This window comes from Lampetra fluviatilis, chromosome 25 (assembly GCF_964198595.1).
Source record: "Lampetra fluviatilis chromosome 25, kcLamFluv1.1, whole genome shotgun sequence".
Classification (NCBI taxonomy): domain Eukaryota; kingdom Metazoa; phylum Chordata; class Hyperoartia; order Petromyzontiformes; family Petromyzontidae; genus Lampetra; species Lampetra fluviatilis.
The window spans coordinates 1,989,269-2,007,890 of NC_136299.1; the positions used below are offsets into that span (position 1 = coordinate 1,989,269).

General features: G+C 48.3%; 1 protein-coding gene across 2 annotated transcripts; it reads left to right on the forward strand.

Moving 5' to 3' along the window:
- The first annotated feature begins 1,290 nt into the window (after positions 1 to 1,290).
- Positions 1,291 to 17,902, forward strand: LOC144941648 (actin, gamma-enteric smooth muscle). 2 transcript variants are annotated; one of them, XM_078867998.1, is made up of 7 exons: positions 1,291 to 1,437; positions 2,085 to 2,236; positions 10,436 to 10,760; positions 11,786 to 11,947; positions 12,433 to 12,624; positions 13,436 to 13,617; positions 15,036 to 17,902. In XM_078867998.1, the coding sequence occupies exons 2-7, from the start codon at positions 2,111 to 2,113 to the stop codon at positions 15,177 to 15,179; spliced, it is 1,131 nt and encodes a 376-aa protein (XP_078724124.1). In that variant the 5' UTR covers positions 1,291 to 1,437; positions 2,085 to 2,110; the 3' UTR covers positions 15,180 to 17,902. The 2 variants fall into 2 exon arrangements, with proteins under 2 accessions (XP_078724124.1, XP_078724125.1); XM_078867999.1 differs by having other exon boundaries at positions 2,088 to 2,236.
- The last annotated feature ends 720 nt before the right edge of the window (positions 17,903 to 18,622 follow it).

Sequence of the window (18,622 nt, forward strand, 5' to 3'; positions counted from 1 at the left end):
CACGCCGTGCGGACGGAAACATCGCAAGCACCAACTGCAACGGGGTTGGCTGGCCACATCTAAGGCAACGGGAACGCGCATGATGAATTCGTGGTTAACATGAATTCACGCGTGCACGAATGGGTGACTGGACGATAACATGAGTGTAGAAATGGGTGAATTAATGGTTGAATTTATGACGGATAACGTGAATTAATGAATACATCGAGGTATGCTTACATTGCTGAATGAATTATTTTTTAATGGATTAACGAATAAGTGAATGTATTATTGCACAAATCAACAAAAAAATACATGGATTAATTAAACTCGACTTTGTTTAATATTTTCGCGGATAGTCGAGTTGCAAACAAGAGGAGTTATGCAATTGCAGTTCACAGGACATCCTCCATAAAGGATATTAAGGCCCTCCAATTAGTCTGGGTTTAAACTATAACTTTACTACGAAATATATTTATCTTGCCAGGTCAGGCCCACTGAGCTATGTAGCTCTTTTTCAGAAGCGACCTGGCCACAAATGACAGCTCAACGTAGTGGCTTATCGCGTGGAAATATATAGCAGCCAAATGCTTTAAACGCACTTTGATTTTAAATGTGGAAGGTAAAACCGGAGGACCCGGAGAAAAATCCACGCGGCCACTGGGAGAGAGACACGCAAACTCCAAATATACAGCAGCAGGCGTCAGGGTCGGGATCGAACCCACGACCTCCTCCGCACCAGGCCAAGGTAGTCAACGTCTCCTCGCCACCATGGCGAGATGAATGCCCTCTGCAGCATTTTCACGTTGCATCTGCCCATTTAAAATCGCGCCGCTGTTAACAAACACAAATTTAAAAACCATAACAACCACGCAACGCTATTCTATTCCACCACTGAGTCGTTAGCGGCGGGAGCCCTCTTCGCCAAATGGACTACGCTTGGGTGGGAACTTTCTCTTACGACGAGAAGTCGTCGTTCTTGGCTGTCACGTTGCAGCATTGACACCCCCCCCCCCCCTGTTTCAGCGTTGATATCTCGTTGTATTCCGCCCAGTTTGCGTGCCCCTACCGTTTGGTTTCCACTCTCAGCAAAAAAGAAAAAGTGGTGGGGAGGGGGGGTTACAGTTGTTTGAAGGTGTCCTTTTAGGGAAATCGTTCCCTTGTAATTGGTATTCAAAACTAAAATAATAAATGACGTTACAGTGCGGGAGCCCTTGACCATTAATGGGCTTTTTTTCCCTTTTCTCTCCCGCCTCCTCGCAGAAGCGTGGCGGGCGGCTACCAAATAAGGCGTCCTGGGGAATCTGGCGTTCTCGCGAAAGTATTTCGCACGTGGAATGCAGCCGTGTGGGTGACGGTATAAAAACGGGAAGCACGCGGTCAAAACGCCCCACCAAAAACTGTGTTCGCCTCGGAAATCTCTCGCACGCAAAAAATACAAAAACGAGCCGTAAAAAGGTAAGAAAGTACGCGTTTTATTTTGTTGGCGCTGCTTGCTGACGGCGGTGTATCGAGTTTTTTTTTTCGTCCTCGGGTTACTTGTGGATTTGGGTAACACACGATATTGTCTGACAAACTCTGCCCTGAGTACTGTGGGGTTGTTAGAAGCTAGAGAGTTCGATCAAAAATCAAGTTCGACAACAGCACGATCGTACGAGTTGAGCGACTTTCTAAAAAAAACTACATTTTAAGCTGTTGAAATTGTCGACTCACGTGTGTGTGTGAATTTAAACGTGATACAAATGTAAACCTGCAATGTTAATAGGGCATGTGCAGAGTGAGGACTGCGCAAACAATCTGCATTTAATTCAATTTAGCAAATGGAATAACAACGGATTGTGTGCAAGCGATACTTCTTGGTTCGATGTCACTTAAATTGGCATCACCTGTACAGGGAAACTTTTCCTCGTGTTAGCTGCTGCTGCTGCTGTTGGGGTAATGTGCAAAGTGGACCGTAGTCAACGTTGATATTGTAAATCGTTCGTATTTGAAAACGTTGATGTTGTAAAATGTTGATGTTTTAAGACGTTGATGTTTTAAAACCAGCGGTGGCACAATTCTGACACATCGTGTGACACCTGCACGGTGACTGTGTGGTACTGCAGCAGCAGCCACCACCACCACCATCATCATGTGCGACGAGGAGACGACGGCTCTTGTGTGCGACAATGGCTCTGGGCTTTGCAAGGCGGGCTTCGCGGGAGACGATGCCCCCCGCGCCGTCTTCCCCTCCATCGTGGGGCGGCCCAGACATCAGGTAACGACGGGTCCCGGTGCCATCATCACCGCGTCCACCTCTCAGAGCTGAGCGCGTAACACGAGAGAGAGAGACGCGCGCACGCGGGGAGGCAATCTTCACGTGCCGTCGTTTTTTGCGGTGTGGTTGGGGTTTTAAAAAATATTTTTTGGGGGGGTTAGAGAGCGGTTTTGTGTTTGTTTTGTGTGTGTGGTGTCGACACTGCTCTGTCGCGAGACGCACAACCTTGGTGGCTGGTGGCCTCACCAAGCGGTTGGAGAGACAACGAAGGGGATTTCAACAGCGTTGCTTCAAAGCCGGGGGGCGGGGGGGAAGGCTTATTAGTACGCTGCGAATGTTGCAAAAGAGACCCAGTTCGAGCTCGGTGGATATTTGTTTTTTGGAAACCCAGCAAAAGGGCATCGCTCTAGGACGCCGACTGAGTGACCTTGGGGTGCTCTCTAGCTCATCGGATCCCTGCAGTGCAAACACAGATTCTGATTCTGAAACGAGGCACGCTGGAAGCTGCGTTGTTCCACGGTCGACACGGAGTCTCTGGGGCCGTCAAGCTGCCGAGTTTCGTCGCGATTCACCCAGGGAGACTGAGCCGACCGCAAGCAGATGGGCTGCTGTGGCCTGAATGACGACCCAGCCACGCCACGTGTGTCTGAGTTAGTGAGTTAGTGAGTTTCGATTTAAAGCTTTCGTGACTGCAGGGATTCATCTTCTTGGTTCTTTCGGTAAAGTCACGTAGAAAGGAAATAATAAAATAATACAAATAAAACATAGAAAAATGCTTTATTTTTATTATTTTATTATTTCCCTTCTTCGTGAGTTTACCGAAAGAACCAAGAAGAGTTAGTGAGTGTGTGTGAGTTATTGGGAGTTAGTGAGTGTGTGTGAGTTAGTGAGTTAGTGAGTTAGTGTGAGTTAGTGAGTGTGTGTGAGTTAGTGAGTTAGTGAGTGTGTGTGAGTTAGTGAGTGTGTGTCGGGTCCCTCCAGTGGGGAGCGCTAGTGTAGCGGTAAGCGCGCTGCGCTACGAACCTGCCCACCCGGGGTCGTATTCTGCTCACGGCCAACACAAGTGACGATGATCTGAACCGGTCCTGGGCCTCCCCTAGGTCGACTCGGCCTCAAATGAGTTCCTGGTGCGATGTGTAAACATCGCCACTGGGGAGACAAAGGCGGCCGGGCGTGGTGCAGGCCACCCCCCCCCTCGTGTGCCGTGCTGGCCTTCATAGGTGCTCGCTAACAGCACTTACCCCAACAGTCTGTTCAGGCTATACGGGGGATCTTTGTCTTTTGTGTCTTGTGTGTAGACATTCGTTAAATCGAAGTGAACACATAGAATACACTCACTGGTTGTTATACTTGATGTGGTAGGCTGAGTTGGGATTTTTTCCTTAAATAAAACAACGCGCAATTTATTTTGTGATGTATAACTGACACACAATATAGTTCAATGACAAATTAAGGTTGAATAAATACATTTTCCATTTGGTGAATTTATAAGGCAAGTTTCATTAGGGTATTTTGCGTTGATTTATTTTAAGGTTTTACAAGTACAGTGTACACTAATAGTTCAGTTTTAGTTATCAGCTGTCACATATAAGCATTTACAGATTTTCAAATTCATTTGTTAGCGTATGTGTAAGACGAGCCTCTTCCCAGTTCTATTCCTCTTTTGATACAATGCAGCGTACACGGGCAATGATCACTGTTGAGATAAGCCATAATGAATACAGCATTATGATGTAACTGTCTCTCTTAATGAATCTGCCACAGAATCCATCCCATCGTTAATGCCTTTTCATTCGGTGGTTGAATAACGGCTCAAGTATCACAGCCAACAATCTTTATTTAAATTTTAAAGCTTTCGAGACCAATATTGTGATTAAAATCTTTTTTTATGGGGTCATCGCGTGAGTAAAAATGTTGTGTCGTAAAGCCTCCTCCACCCGACACAGCCAATTAATGAAGTTGTCACGTGAACAAACGTGCCAATTCGTTTCTGCTTCAGCACTCCGGGGTATAGGAAGAAACTTGATAAATTGGCTGTCGGCTACAGGAGGGTGCATCGTAACCATTCTACTCACACGATCTGACCAAGAAATAAAATATGAACCGGCAATCTGCGTTGTGATTCGCTAAGCACATGGGCTTGCCCTGTGGAGTGGCTCATGGGCAGTGAGGTATGTTGTGTTACACGAGGAGACTTTTGTTAATTTGGGGAGCAACGTGGACATTTAGTTTGTGAAGAGTCTGGTGTAACAGCGGGCAGTTTCCACGTATCGATCTTCATGCATCTGTACGAACAGCAACATTACCTGTGCACCTTACGTTTAGTATTCAGAAACAAACACGCGCTTCTTGCAAAGCGTGCCTAATATGCTTGTTTTTATACATATTATCGGTTTTGGGAGGGGGGGTGGATAAGATTGGGTAAAAGGCCTCGTTTTTGTCCTGGTGCTGACAGAAGTGGCGTAATCAGGCACGGTCAGGTTGAGGTGCACATGGGAGCCCCACTCTATAGAGGCCCTGCTGCTGCTGCTGTTGGTGGCTGCAGCTCAACAGAAGAAGCACGTGGGAGGACCAGGACAAAAAAGGCCTTACGGTCCACGTAGGCCTCTTTACTCCCTACTATCCGGCACAGGCCGCGCTCTGAATCTGTGCCAGTCGTCACGTTGCACAACTCCGGGGAGCTTTCTCTGCCGACGTATCGAACTTGCCCCTGTGTCAACAATGTCCAAGTGGCAGTCTGGTGCCACGTTCTATGCTCATTATATACCCTTTTAGAAAGGAAAAAAAACGAACCGCCACTGGAATAAAAAATGTAACTGAGATTCACGAAGGGAAACTACTATGGGAGCTGGGCGAGGTTGAACTTCCTCGTACCAACAAAGGTAATGGGCATGAGGTCACTTGGACTGCAGCGCGTGCATTCCCCCCTACACTGACCTGGAGCTTGGCCACCACAGTCCTCACTCGCGGGGATTTGTATCCTGAAATGTAGCTCCTCTGAGCATGTCTGGGTCAACATTTAACGATGTCCGTGTCGCTGAGATGTCACGGTGTTCATTGTGTTCTAGGTAACGTGAAGACACGTTAACAGGAGGGCCGCAATCAGGTTATCGTCTCTTTGTTGCGACCCAACACAATGGACCGTGTAGTAGACCACTCTGGGCTGCACTCCTTCATTGGAGGAGGCAAAGTAAAACGCCGCAAACTCCCTCTCCCGAAGCCCTCTCGTGGCTAGCAGGCCTCGCCATTGGCGCGTCGCTCTCGCGCTTATTGCCATCGTGCGCCAGAATAGAGAGCGATTATGAAATAGTGACATGTTCTCGATCTCACGATCGAGATACGAAGAATCGTTATTTAAAGTTGTTCACATTATGGTTTTCTCTCTCTCTCTCATGATTTTATAGTCGGTCACGTAGTTTTTTTGTTTTGTGTATTTAGCTGTCGTACTGCATTCAGTTCCTAACGTCTGAGCCTCAACTCGGCTCGTGTGCCTCGTCTCGACAAGTTTCCTGGACTTTGGGTGACCAGGCGGGATGGGACTATAGGGGAGGGTGGGGGGTGGGGTCCAGCAATATCCTGGTGCCACTCACGGCCATACAAGGGGATTGACTTCCAAGATCGAGTTGTGGTTTGGGGGATCTCGAGGGGGCGTGCGACATTTGAAGAGGACTCGCCCACGTCAACGTTGGAGTCCGCGGCAGATCACGGGCCTCCAGCCGAGTGGCACTGTGGCACAGCGGTCGTCTCGCAGTGTACGTTGGGACCTCTTTCGCAACCGCGCATAGCCGAGCGTGCCAAATCGGAGGAGGTGCAATCTCAAGGCCACCGTTTAAAAAAGAATCCCAGTCGGGCATCGACTCAACCATCGTCGTCATCTCTCCGCGGTCGTGGGTGTGACGGACACTTTTTGTCCGTACGAGAATTGTTGATGTGACATGGACTGGTGCTTGCAATAGGAATGTGGGATTGGCATCACTGGCTCAGGGTGACTAAAAAAAGAGAAGATCCCTGGCGAAGGGAAGTTCACCTCTTGAATGCCGAAGGAGCCGGGAAGCGAGAGGGGAGGGGTAGTGGTGGAGTATTGGTGGCAGTGGTAACCCATGTGGGCAGGATGAGGCTCTTAAGGGAAAGACGTGGACATTTCACGGGCAGTTTATAATGCGTTCCTAGTAATAAGAAATCATTCACATAAAAATGGATGGCCACAGCGAAGTTCGTGATCTATTATTGATTTTTAATTTCGGTAGTAAAAGTATTTGGATAAATTATGACATTTTAAAATAATAATGATCAAAGTGCAGTATTTTTTTATTTGAAAATGTAATGAATGTTTAAAGAACATGACTTTAGCATCCAAACCGATTCATTATTTTACTGAACGTGTAAGTCTGGCAGAGTTGTGGATTTATGTCTCATATGTGGTTTCATAACTCTTAACAGAGTTAATGATGTCGTTCTGAAAATGAAAATTAACATACATTAACCGAATGATTATTGTTTTTTATTGTAACATAGCATTTACTATTTTTCTTCAATCGATTTTAGCACATGTACAGTCTCAAGTAATGCATATGTTTGCATTTACAGCGGTGGGTGGACCGGTTGGATAGTTCTGACACGGTAGCACTGTGCTTGTTAACCCTGCCGATCTTTGTATGAATCTTGGCCACGGCGAACACTCAGTGGGCAGAAGATGTCTGAGCAGTAACCGCCCGTCACCGCCTTACTTGCCTCCCTCCACCTTGTCTCTCTCACCGCACACATATTTATGTCACGGCTTTTAAATTCATTAGCAGCGTGTTTACGCGATCTACTTCGTGACGCGTTCCTGGTTGAGGTCTTGTTAATCCTCAAATCTTTTCATATATTTATTATTTCTTTTTCTTTATTCAGTTACCTTTCTAGCACGCAACCCCGACTCCATATTCAGGGAGTCAGGGGCCTCGACCCAATCTTTGTTGTCGTTGTTGCTGCAGCCACTGCAGTGTCTGGGAGTGGCCTGCGGACACCTTTGTTAGACACGTGACGAGCAAAGTTAGCCAATTGCCCCATCTCGGTCGGGATGGCCGGGTTGTTTTTTTTAAATCTGAGCTCACGTCACGGTGGGGTGGGTTGGTGGCTGCCGGTTGGTGAGAGCAATGAGACGGAGCCTCTACTCCACCACTATGAAAACAAAATCAGAATAGGTTTTTACCCTTTCTGGCAATTTAACAGGAGGTGTTAAGATGTTCTAACGCCAAATAGAAACCTTTCACAAGGATTCAAGTCCGCATTAACCACACATTATTGTGGTGAACATGCAAATAAACTCTGATAATATATGGCATTGTCTTTGAAACTGATTGGGCTACACCAGAGCCTGCCCTCTTTATGGCCTAGTTTCACTACCAGTGTAAGACCAGAGAACGCCAAAGGCGAACAGGACAAGGACAATGCACGGACCAGAGTATTTAGAGCTCGGGGTGAGCAAGAGGTGTCTGTTTCGTGTTTGGACATCTTAATGCCTGTTTTATTGCCAGAAAGGGTAAAAGCTCGTCTCATTTTTCGGTAAAGTCAAGTAGATAAAAAAAATCACCACGTTTCGATCGCAACACAAGCAATCGTCTTCAGGTAAAAAAATACAGCAGGCAGACTGCTAAGGCAGGAATAAATATCTATTTATAAATACATGCCTCAGCAGTCTGCCTGCTGTATTTGTTTTTACCTGAAGATGATTGCTTGTGTTGCGATTGAAACGTGGTGATTTTTTTTATCTACTTGACTTTACCGAAAAATGAGACGATTTTTTTTTCTATCTACGTGACTTTACGGAAAGACCCAAAGAGTATGAATTCCTGCAGTCACGAAAGCTTTACGTCAAGATCTAGTCTTATTTTTCATACTTTGGTACTTGCAAAAACGTCCCGTGATATCTACTCCACGAAGTTGGTGCCATTGGCCCACAGGAGACTCATCTACCTGGGGTAGTCCTTGTTTGTATTACCCAGGGCCCCAACTACCCTCATGTGGTGGTGCCCTCGTCACGACTGGAGCGGTTCCATCTGCCCTTTGGTGGTCGCGTTTCATTCGGGGTGCCACGGCCCCTTGACCTGAGCCCTCTCTCCGTCTTGGCCACCACTGTTAGGCAGCTGCTCGTGAGCTTGTCCATCTGCCACTGTTGGAGGGGGCTGTGGGACTTGAGGATTTCTGAATAATATTGCTCCACGTGATATCGTAAGCTGTACAGATTCCTCCATCTCTCCAAATTGAACCTACCAGGATTTCAGTGTCGAAACCAATGATGATTAGAATCCTTCGATGAACAGTAGAGGGATGCTCTGTATTACCAGTAGCATTAACTCGATATCTTTAACTTAAATACATACGTTCAAGAAATGTACCTTATTTATGTATACATACATGCAGATAAGGTGAACAATAGCACTAAAGATAAAGTGTAATCTCGACTATTCAAATCAGTTCACGAGGGCCTCACCTTTGCAGCCCATGTGACCTAAGTTGTAGTGTGTGTATGTTAACACACTGTGTGTTAAGGGGCCGTCCATAAATGACGTCACTCACCAAGGGGGGAGGGGGGTCAGACATTTGTGACGATGTGTGACGAGGGGGGGGGGGGGTTGAGAAATGTGACGTCACATCAAAATGCGCAACTTTAAATAAATATAGACTTTTTAATAAACGTTTTCTCCTACAACATCAGAGTGCAGCACCACAGGAAATACGCACTACAATGACAATAGTTTAAAGCGATTTGAAGCATGTTTTTTTTTTTTGGGGGGGGGGAGGTTCAGAGCTTTGTGACGTCATATTTGAGGGGGGGGGGTCTGACTTTTTGTGACGCCGTGTGACGAAGGGGGGGGGTCAAACATCGTCATTTATGGACGGCCCCTAAACTACGGTGTGTATGTTAACACTGCGCATGCGAAGCTTGTAAAAGTGACTCACAAATCCAGAACAAAGACTCCCTCCTATTGCCCCCATTCTGTTGGAGGGCTCGAGACACTGCGTGGTCTCTGAGGGCGGTGTACACCATGTGCGTTGAGTTTTATGTAGGTATGTTGAACCTTTATCGCACCGTACGTAGCCGACCGTGCTAATTTGAGGTGTGTGGGATAAGGACAACAAACTCAACGCGAAAATAAGTTTTAAGGAAGTTAGTTTGTCAATTTCGATGATTTAAAAGTGCATAACTCCAGTGGCTTCCTGATATGGGAAGGACGAGTTGCACAAACAGCATGAGAACAAATATCGGTGACAAGACGAGTCTATCAGAGCCCCAGCTTAGACATGTCGGTGCCCGGGAAAAGGTGCCACCTTCACAATCCCTGTGGGCCACCAGCCTGCCCACTGCTCTGCTTCATTTCCAGAAATTCTGCTGGAAATGAAGCTAAGCGGTCCCACTCCCGCTCCGGGCCTCGCCACGGCAATGGAGGTCCACACTACAAACATGCAGTGTGGAACTTTTACGACGATCCTGCGGGTAGTCGGATATTAATGCGAGGTTTCAACAGCTCCTCGCGTTTGACGTGGGCTCACACTGTGCGTGAGTGAGTGTGGGGAGCGGTGGTGTAGCGGTTAGCGCACGGCGCTACGAACCCGGTGACCCCAGTGAGTTCGATTCCCGTTCACGAGCACCAACACGTGTGACGATTATCTGAACCTGTCCCGGGCCTCCCCTGGATCGACTCGGCCTCAAATGAGTACCTGGTGCTGTGTGTGAAAAACATCGCCACTGGGGAGGCAAAGGCGATCGTGCGTGGTGCTGGCCACCCACCCCTTCTTGTGCCACAGCGCCAGCCTTCATAGGTGCACTTCGCTAATAGCACTTGTCCCAACAGTCTGTTAGGGCTGCACGGGGGATCTTTGTCTTTGGGGAGCGAGCGGTCGTATAGCGGTTAGTTCTCTGTGCTACGAACCCAGCCACCCGAGTTTGATTCCCGCTCACGGCCACCAACGCACCGTGTCGAATACCTGAACCTGTCCCGGGCCTCCCCTGGGTCGACTCAGCCTCGAGTGAGTACCTATGTAAACATTGCCACTGGGGAGACAAAGGCGGCCGGGCGTGGTTTCTGGCCACCCACCCCCTCGTGTGCCACAGTGCCAGCGGCCTTCGTAGGCGCTGCTGGCTGACAGCACTTGCCCCGACAGTGTGCTAAGGCTACACGGGGGGGGGGGGGTCTTTGTGGTGCGTGCGTGCAGGGCGTGATGGTGGGCATGGGCCAGAAGGACTCGTACGTGGGCGACGAGGCGCAGAGCAAGCGCGGCATCCTCACCCTCAAGTACCCCATCGAGCACGGCATCATCACCAACTGGGACGACATGGAGAAGATCTGGCACCACAGCTTCTACAACGAGCTGCGCATCGCTCCCGAGGAGCACCCCACTCTACTCACCGAGGCGCCCCTCAACCCCAAAGCCAACCGCGAGAAGATGACCCAGATCATGTTCGAGACGTTCAACGTCCCGGCCATGTACGTGGCCATCCAGGCCGTGCTGTCGCTCTACGCGTCCGGACGCACGACCGGTGAGGGCCTTTCGCTTTTGTTTCGGCTCTCGCAAAAGGCGAACTGCTTTGAGGTGTTTGAAAGACAAACAAAGAAAAAAGCCACCAACGCGTGCTCGTGTCTTTATGAATCAACGTAACATTTGGCATGTTCATGAGATCAACGTAATATTTTGACATGTCTGTGAGATGAGCATAGCAGTTGGCATGTCTGTCAGATCAGCATGACATTTGATATGTCTGTGAGATGAATATGACATTTGACATGTCTGTCAGATGAGCATAGCAGTTGGCATGTCTGTCAGAGCAACATGACATTTGATATGTCTGTGAGATGAACTGAGAAAGGTATGGAGGTATTTCTATGTAAGGACACTTATCATTGGTAATACTGATAAGGCATGCCTACCTCGTCTGGTCGAGTGGAGGATTCGTAGCACATAACCTTGCCATCCATCTCCATAACATCTTGTTTTGGTGTTGTTGATGCTTAGACTATGTACCATGGACATTGCTTCTGCTTTGAAGCAAATGGGCCAATATCACAATGTCCGTGACGTGTTACGGAGATACATAATACTGTGTCGGTGGATAGTTTGTCTCGTGTAAAGAGTTATCACTTGGAAATGTGGTTCCAAATACAAAGGGGATATCAAACAGTGATCTATTAGACTGGGGATGACCATTGTAGAAGCGAAGTAAATAGTCAAATACAGCTCAGGAAAAACTAATATAAAGTTGATTATATTTACAGATGTTTTCGGATCATAGGCTTTGAAATGGAAAGATGTTACTCTACTACTAAAGAATATTTTGTCCCTGTTCTAAAACTGAACAGAATCACTTCTTTTATGTTTAATTTTCCTAGTCCACCGCAACATCTGGATGAAGCTACACGCCCAATTGTTACATTCAGACGACATAGCAGGCGCGGTGAAGCCCGTATTGAGTGTTAGAATACACTCGGAATTGAGTGGCGTGAAACTACGCATGGGAGTGTCGTCAGGCCTCAACACGAACCAAATGTTTATTTTTTCCTGCTCCAGGTATCGTGCTGGACTCTGGCGATGGAGTGACCCACAACGTGCCAATTTACGAGGGCTACGCGCTGCCACACGCCATCATGCGCCTGGATCTGGCCGGACGCGACCTCACGGACTATCTCATGAAAATCCTCACCGAGCGAGGATACTCGTTTGTTACCACAGGTACTTGATGGAGCACGATGTCCAAATCAAATGAGAAATAACGCGAATCGATCGCGCGGTGGTATGGGTCAGTGGTTATTCGTTGCAAGGCCACCGTGGGCCACTGACGGCCTCCTGGTGGCCTTTAGTGCGGCCCCCGACAATACACACGGAGCGATAACACCACCCCATCATCATCATCGTGCCGCTGTCACACCGATAATGTCTTATCAGCGAAAGTGCCCCCCCCCCCCACCCGGTATAGGTCAACATTCATCGTCGATAATAATATTCATGATTTCAACTTGTAGCGCACGGTGATCCAGACTGAACACCTATCTGTGTGAAAATGGTTTTCTCCCTTTCGCACTTCTTATTTACTGGGTTGTTGTTATTAACTATTTTCCGCCTTTCCACGAGAACGATTGTTTAAGGGCGCTTTATGAATTTAACTGATTATTGTCGACACCCGCCGTTGCCGTTTCTTTGTTGTTGTGTCGAATAAGCCGAGCGGGAGATCGTTCGAGACATCAAGGAGAAGCTGTGCTATGTGGCGCTGGACTTCGAGAACGAGATGACGATGGCGGCCTCGTCGTCGTCGCTCGAGAAAAGCTACGAGCTGCCCGACGGGCAGGTCATCACCATCGGCAACGAGCGCTTCCGCTGCCCCGAGACGCTCTTCCAGCCGTCCTTCATCGGTGACCCCAGACGCTCCCCCATCACTCCCAGAGGGTCACACACCCCCCCCACCCCCCACGTTGTTTAATCTCGCACACGTGCACGCATCGCCAGGCGTGCACTTGGTGAGGCGAAGTCATCCATAATAGAGTTTTTTTAGAGGTTAGATCGAGTATATATAAATGTGTCGTTAAGCCCCCCACCACAGCCAATTGGTTTGTCACGTAAACAGAACGTGGCCAATTCGTTACTAGTACAGAACACCGGTGTGTTGCAGAGCAAATCCACAACATCCATAACATTTAGTCAGATTCTAAATGTTGTGGATTTACTCTCTAACACACCGGTGTGCTGCACTAGTAACGAATTGGCCACGTTCTGTTTACGTGACAAACCTTACTAATTGGCTGTGTCGAGTAGTGGCGGGTTTAAACAACACATTTATATTTACGTTATCTAACCCAAAAAAACAAAAACCTGTATCACGGATGATTTTGGTCGCGAAAACCTACTTCGTGTTATAGCCATCCAGTGTCCCCGTCGGTCCGTTTGTGACATATACGTCACGCTGCAATTGTAAATGCAACAGGATGGAGCCAGCCCTTGACTCAAGAGCTGATATCCTGTCGGCGAGTCGCGTTTTATGACAAATAAATAATGGGACTGGGTTACGGCTTTCTGTCGCGTGCCAAGCGTCTGATTGGCACCACGAGGCGCGGTATACACTTGGGGCAACATGACGCTCGCATGCGCGCGACAATGACTCGCGACGGGGGGGTTTGTATCGTCGCATTGAACCAACCGCGCACCTTGTCGATGTTTGTATCGTAGGGATGGAGTCGGCAGGGATCCACGAGACTACGTACAACTCCATCATGAAGTGCGACATCGACATCCGGAAGGATCTGTACGCGAACAACGTGCTGTCCGGTGGCACCACCATGTACCCGGGTATCGCGGACCGCATGCAGAAGGAGATCACCGCCCTGGCGCCCACCACCATGAAGATCAAGGTATCGTCACGCATCCCGTGACGGGAATATGTAACGACCTGGAGATGTTCGCGCGGTGGCGAGATGTTAGCTACCTCGCCTGGTATGCAGGAGGACATGGGTTCGATCTCAACCTTGCCGCCTGTATATTTGGAGTTTACGTGTCGATCTCCCCGTGGTCATGTGGATTTTTCTCCGGGTCTTCTGGTTTTTCCCTCCACATTTAGAAAAATGCGTTTAAGAATAATTGAACCTTATGGCGGGACCCCGGGGCCCCATAAGACCCCGGCTCTCGCATAAACTGCGTTGCGACGTAATTTTATGTCTGTTGAAAGCGAACGATACAGCAATCTATTCCTCTCGACGAGCTCTACACGATGCGCAAATCTAAGTTTAAAAGTTTTGTTTATGACTACGGCAACTTTGGCAACTTGCTTGGTGAAGAACGAGAGGATGGATTTCTGGTAGGTCACGGCGTTTATGTGAAAATTGGGATGGAGTCGCCAAAAATAAATTAACTAATTACGATTTTGACTTCCGTTTATTCGGAACCCCGGGTTCCACCATAATGTTCAATTTACTGCTATACATTACCACAAGGTAAGGCACTCTGTTGAACTATCATTTGCGCCGGATCGCTGCTGAGAGCTATATAGCTGAGTGTGCCTTACCTGGTACGAACAATATTTTCGTTAAAAATATAAAGTTTTTGTTTATACCAAGACATACATATTAAAAAAGCATTAATTTATAAAATGGGTAAGAGTCTATTAGATGCCTTCATCACAATATGCTCAGAATGATCCCATTCTAAGCAGTCACCGACATACCACAAGCCCTTTGTCCACGAGGTGACACGGTTTCTGCGTAAACTCGCTCTGCATCCACCAATCCCTCCCAGGCAGTGAGTACAGCCTTGGGAGTAATTTCTGATACATTATTTGGGTTGCATATATCATGGGTTGAAGACAAATTTGAGTTTCAACATTATTCAATTAACCTTCGAATGTAAACACAGTTGCAAGATCTTCCTGCAATTGCACTACTTTGAGGCCCATTGAGGCATTCTTTGGTAAAAGTAACAAGAACCCCACCACCTAAAATAAAATGATGGTGACACATGAGTGTCGCGATTATGATGATGTTTGTAATGATGGATGTTGATGACGACAATTGTGAGGATTATGATTGTTATGATGATGATTATTATTGTCATGATGATTGAGATGATGGTTTTTGTTGATGAGTGTGGATTATGATTGTGATGGTAACGATTGTTGATGATGATGATAATTGTGATGATGATTGTGGTGATGATTATAATTGTGACGATGATTGTGATGATGATTACTGTTGTTGGTGATCGTGATGATGACTGTTATGATGATGATTATTGTAATGATGATTGTGATGATGATTGTCCTGACGATTGTTCGCAGATCATCGCCCCGCCTGAGAGAAAGTACTCGGTGTGGATCGGCGGGTCAATCCTGGCTTCGCTCTCCACCTTCCAGCAAATGTGGATCAGCAAACCCGAGTACGATGAAGCTGGGCCCTCCATCGTGCACCGCAAGTGCTTCTAGCCCGGCGGCGCGCGGCCCCGCTCGCGACAGCAGCGGACATTTAACGGCGGCCGTTGATGTGAACAGCCCGAAAGTGAAATGACCGGCCGATAATATCGCCATATGGAAAGAAATGCAACGTTGTAATGTGTACTACGTTTACTGAAATACCGTAATTTCGGTTAAACCCAAAAAACTCACATTTAATGTACGATTTATCAGATATTGTCGATTTAACGTTCATTAATACTCGCATTTAAAAACAAAAAATAGACTGTTGACGTTTCGCTTCTATTTTGTTTATGTTGTTACTGGTAAGGTGCACAGCAAGGCATTAACACTCGTTTGCATTCTCTGACATCACCTGCGGGCGGTGGGAGCGCTTAGAACGGCGCCTCTGGCGTGGGACTCGGTGGGCTCCCCACAAACAGGCCGATGCGCACATCTTGTCCTTGTTTGGGATTGTTTTTGTTAAAGACAAGCCACAGTAGCAGTGCGAGTGTGGCCATGCTAATACCAAAACTATGGGCCGCGTAGTAAACCCACTGGAGTTTTGTGCTCCTTCAACAGAGCTCGTCATTAGCACTTAGCTCCTGAACATAATTTCCATCATGCACAAGAATAGAGCAGTGAGCTCCCTCTAGCCGTCTCTAGTTCTGCTCTCTAGCGATGTAAGCAAGTCGGTGATTTAACGTCTCTAACGTGACTATTGATGACATCCAATGGGTGCAAGCAAATCGAATGCAATTATGCAATACATTTGCAATCTGTAACTGGGCTAAGACTATCAAGCCGTAGCATATTCTGCACGCGACAAAACCCATGACTTGAACGCGGGCTGCCAGTTATTGCCTCGTTATCCGAATTAGACTTCTCAGCCGCCTAATGCTCGTGCACAGAAGGTGATCAGTTTGAGCTTTAGGCATCACGACAAAGGAGTAAGGAGTGTACGCTAAGAAGAAGGAGAATGGAGTGGAAAATAGATGTTTGAGCAGGATTACCTCGATTATTATGATTCATAATTAGTTAATTTTGGGTTAGATCGTGTAGGTATAGTGCCAATTTTCAACGACACCCTCCAACGCCCGACAGAGCCGATCAACAATGGCAATCGAAATCGACACGATGCCTACACGACGCAACCCAAAATAAACCCAAGAGCGAATCCTAATGTTGGCCGTGAGAACCTGCACCGTGAAAACAATTCACCCGGGTCATCGTCTTACAATCTCGCAGGGGTGTCTCGTATCACACCCCGCAAAGATGAACAACATGAGCCAGGCGAGGCCGCATGCCAAGCGGGGTCACTGCGCGGGGCTGTCCTGAACAGTGGCATGTGGCCACCACCGTCCCTTTTTTAGTGCGCCACTGCAGCCATGAGCAATTGTTTTGTTACACACGGGGAAGGGACGTTGCAACGCCGCTGAAAAGTCGCTCGCCTCAAGTTGTCCTCGAGCATGTTGTGGCACGACGGTATTGGAGGAAGAGAAAGCCGCGTTGCGCGCGATCGAACGCGACCGACGGCCAAGCGCTGCGGTGAATTGGGGAAGGCAGCGTTTATCTCCACTCGTTGAGTATTCCCCCCCCGCCCATTGACGAGGAAACCGTGTATAAGGAGAGGTCAACACGGGGTCGTGTGCATGATAGCCCCTGAAGCTGGTAGACCAGGTGGCTGAGTGGGGGTGGAGCGAGCGGCTCGGAATTGGAGGTTACGAGTTCGAATCCTCATTAGAGGTCGACTCAGTCTATCATCCCGCCAGGATACATAGAGGAAGGTTCGGCCATTCCATAGGAATGAGGAATTTCCACCCCGCTGGCTGCTCAGGGCTGTGAACGTGAGAGGAGCCACCGATGCTATCGAATACTCATTCGAGCGGGGAATCACTTTTGGTCTATTCACCGCTCTCATTAGGGGAAACCCGCGTGCAAATCGACGCGTTACCTTCGCCCAGTGGTGACAGTGACGATGACGTCTGCCCTAGGTAGTACAGCTGTAAGAGGGCTGGGGGGGGGATGCTTGCAGTTTCATTTTCCGATGGGTTTTTTGTAATGCCGAGGAGTGGTTTGTTCTGCTGCACGGTGCTGACGATCCACACAGCCAGGACGGATTCCCTGGGACGCCACCGATTCTGGGGCAGGGAGACACTTGACGCCACGGTGGCTAGGAGATGTTAACAACCTCGCCTGGTATAAGGAGGCCGTGGGCTCGATCCCGACCCTCACGACGCCTGCTGTGTATGTTGAGTTTGCATGTTCTCTCTCTCACCGTGGTCGCGTGGATTTTTGTCCGGGCCCTCTGGGTTTTCCCTCCACGAGTTGAGCGTATTTGGCTGCGATAAATGTCCACACGATAAGCCACCAGTTCGTTGAGCTGTCATGTCTGATGGCCAGGTCGCTTCTGAAAGAGAGCTGTGTAGCTCAGCGGGCCTTACCTGGTAAAATATTTTAAAAAACGAGATTTAGAGTTCAGTGTTCACCGTGAAGCCATTCAAGTGTCGGAATAAGCCGTCTTCCACGGAACCGCCTGCACGCCCCTTCGTCTGAAACTAGAACACCACGAGGCCACCGCTGAAAACCGTCCCGTGCCTCCGTTATTTATACGCGGCACAGCTACTGATTGAATTTCGTATTTGTGTTTCTTTTAGGGACCGATTTTGGCAAACGTCACGTTCGACATTTAACGCGCTGATTTCTTTCCATATTGACCATGAAAGCGAGATTAAATGTCCATTTTGTTTACCATATGTCATTGCCTATACCTATACCGTCTTTGTTTTGCTCATGTACACTTGCACGCTTCTAGGATGTAGGGGTTTTATCCGCATTCTTGCAATATGCTTCTGATCATTCCTGCACAGTGTCTGGAAATTGTCCAGGATTTTTAATTCGCGTAACGCTGTTGAAAAAAAGTCTCTTCGGGCAGTGACGTTGCAGCTGTGGGTCTGTGTTTCTCCCCCCAGGGCATGCCGTGATTTGTGCCGTGACATTACAGGTCCGGGGGGAAAAAAAATGTTCACCGTTATTTAGAAGCACTTCGTGACACACAAAAAGACAAAAATCTCCCCACTATGGCCTTAACAGACTGTCGGAGCAAGTGCTGTTAGCGAGGAGCACCTGTGCAGGCCGACACGGCACACGAGGGGGTGGGTGGCCAGCGCCACGCCCGGCCTTCGTCTCCCCGGTGGCGATGTTTTTACATGCCGCATCAGGTACACCGTTTGAGGCTGAACCGACCTAGGGGAGGCCCACGACCGGTTCAGATGAATCGCCACCGGTGTTGGTGACCGTGAGCGGGAATCGAACCCGGGTGGCCGAGGTTCGTAGCGCAGCGTAGCGCTGACCGCTACACTGGCAGCAGGCCGCACACCAAATGTCAGATGAGCCAAACTCAACGGCGTGAGTTGGCAGTGGCACTCAAACGCCAGTCTCCGTGTTCCCGACGAAGGCACTTCAGCCTTTCCATG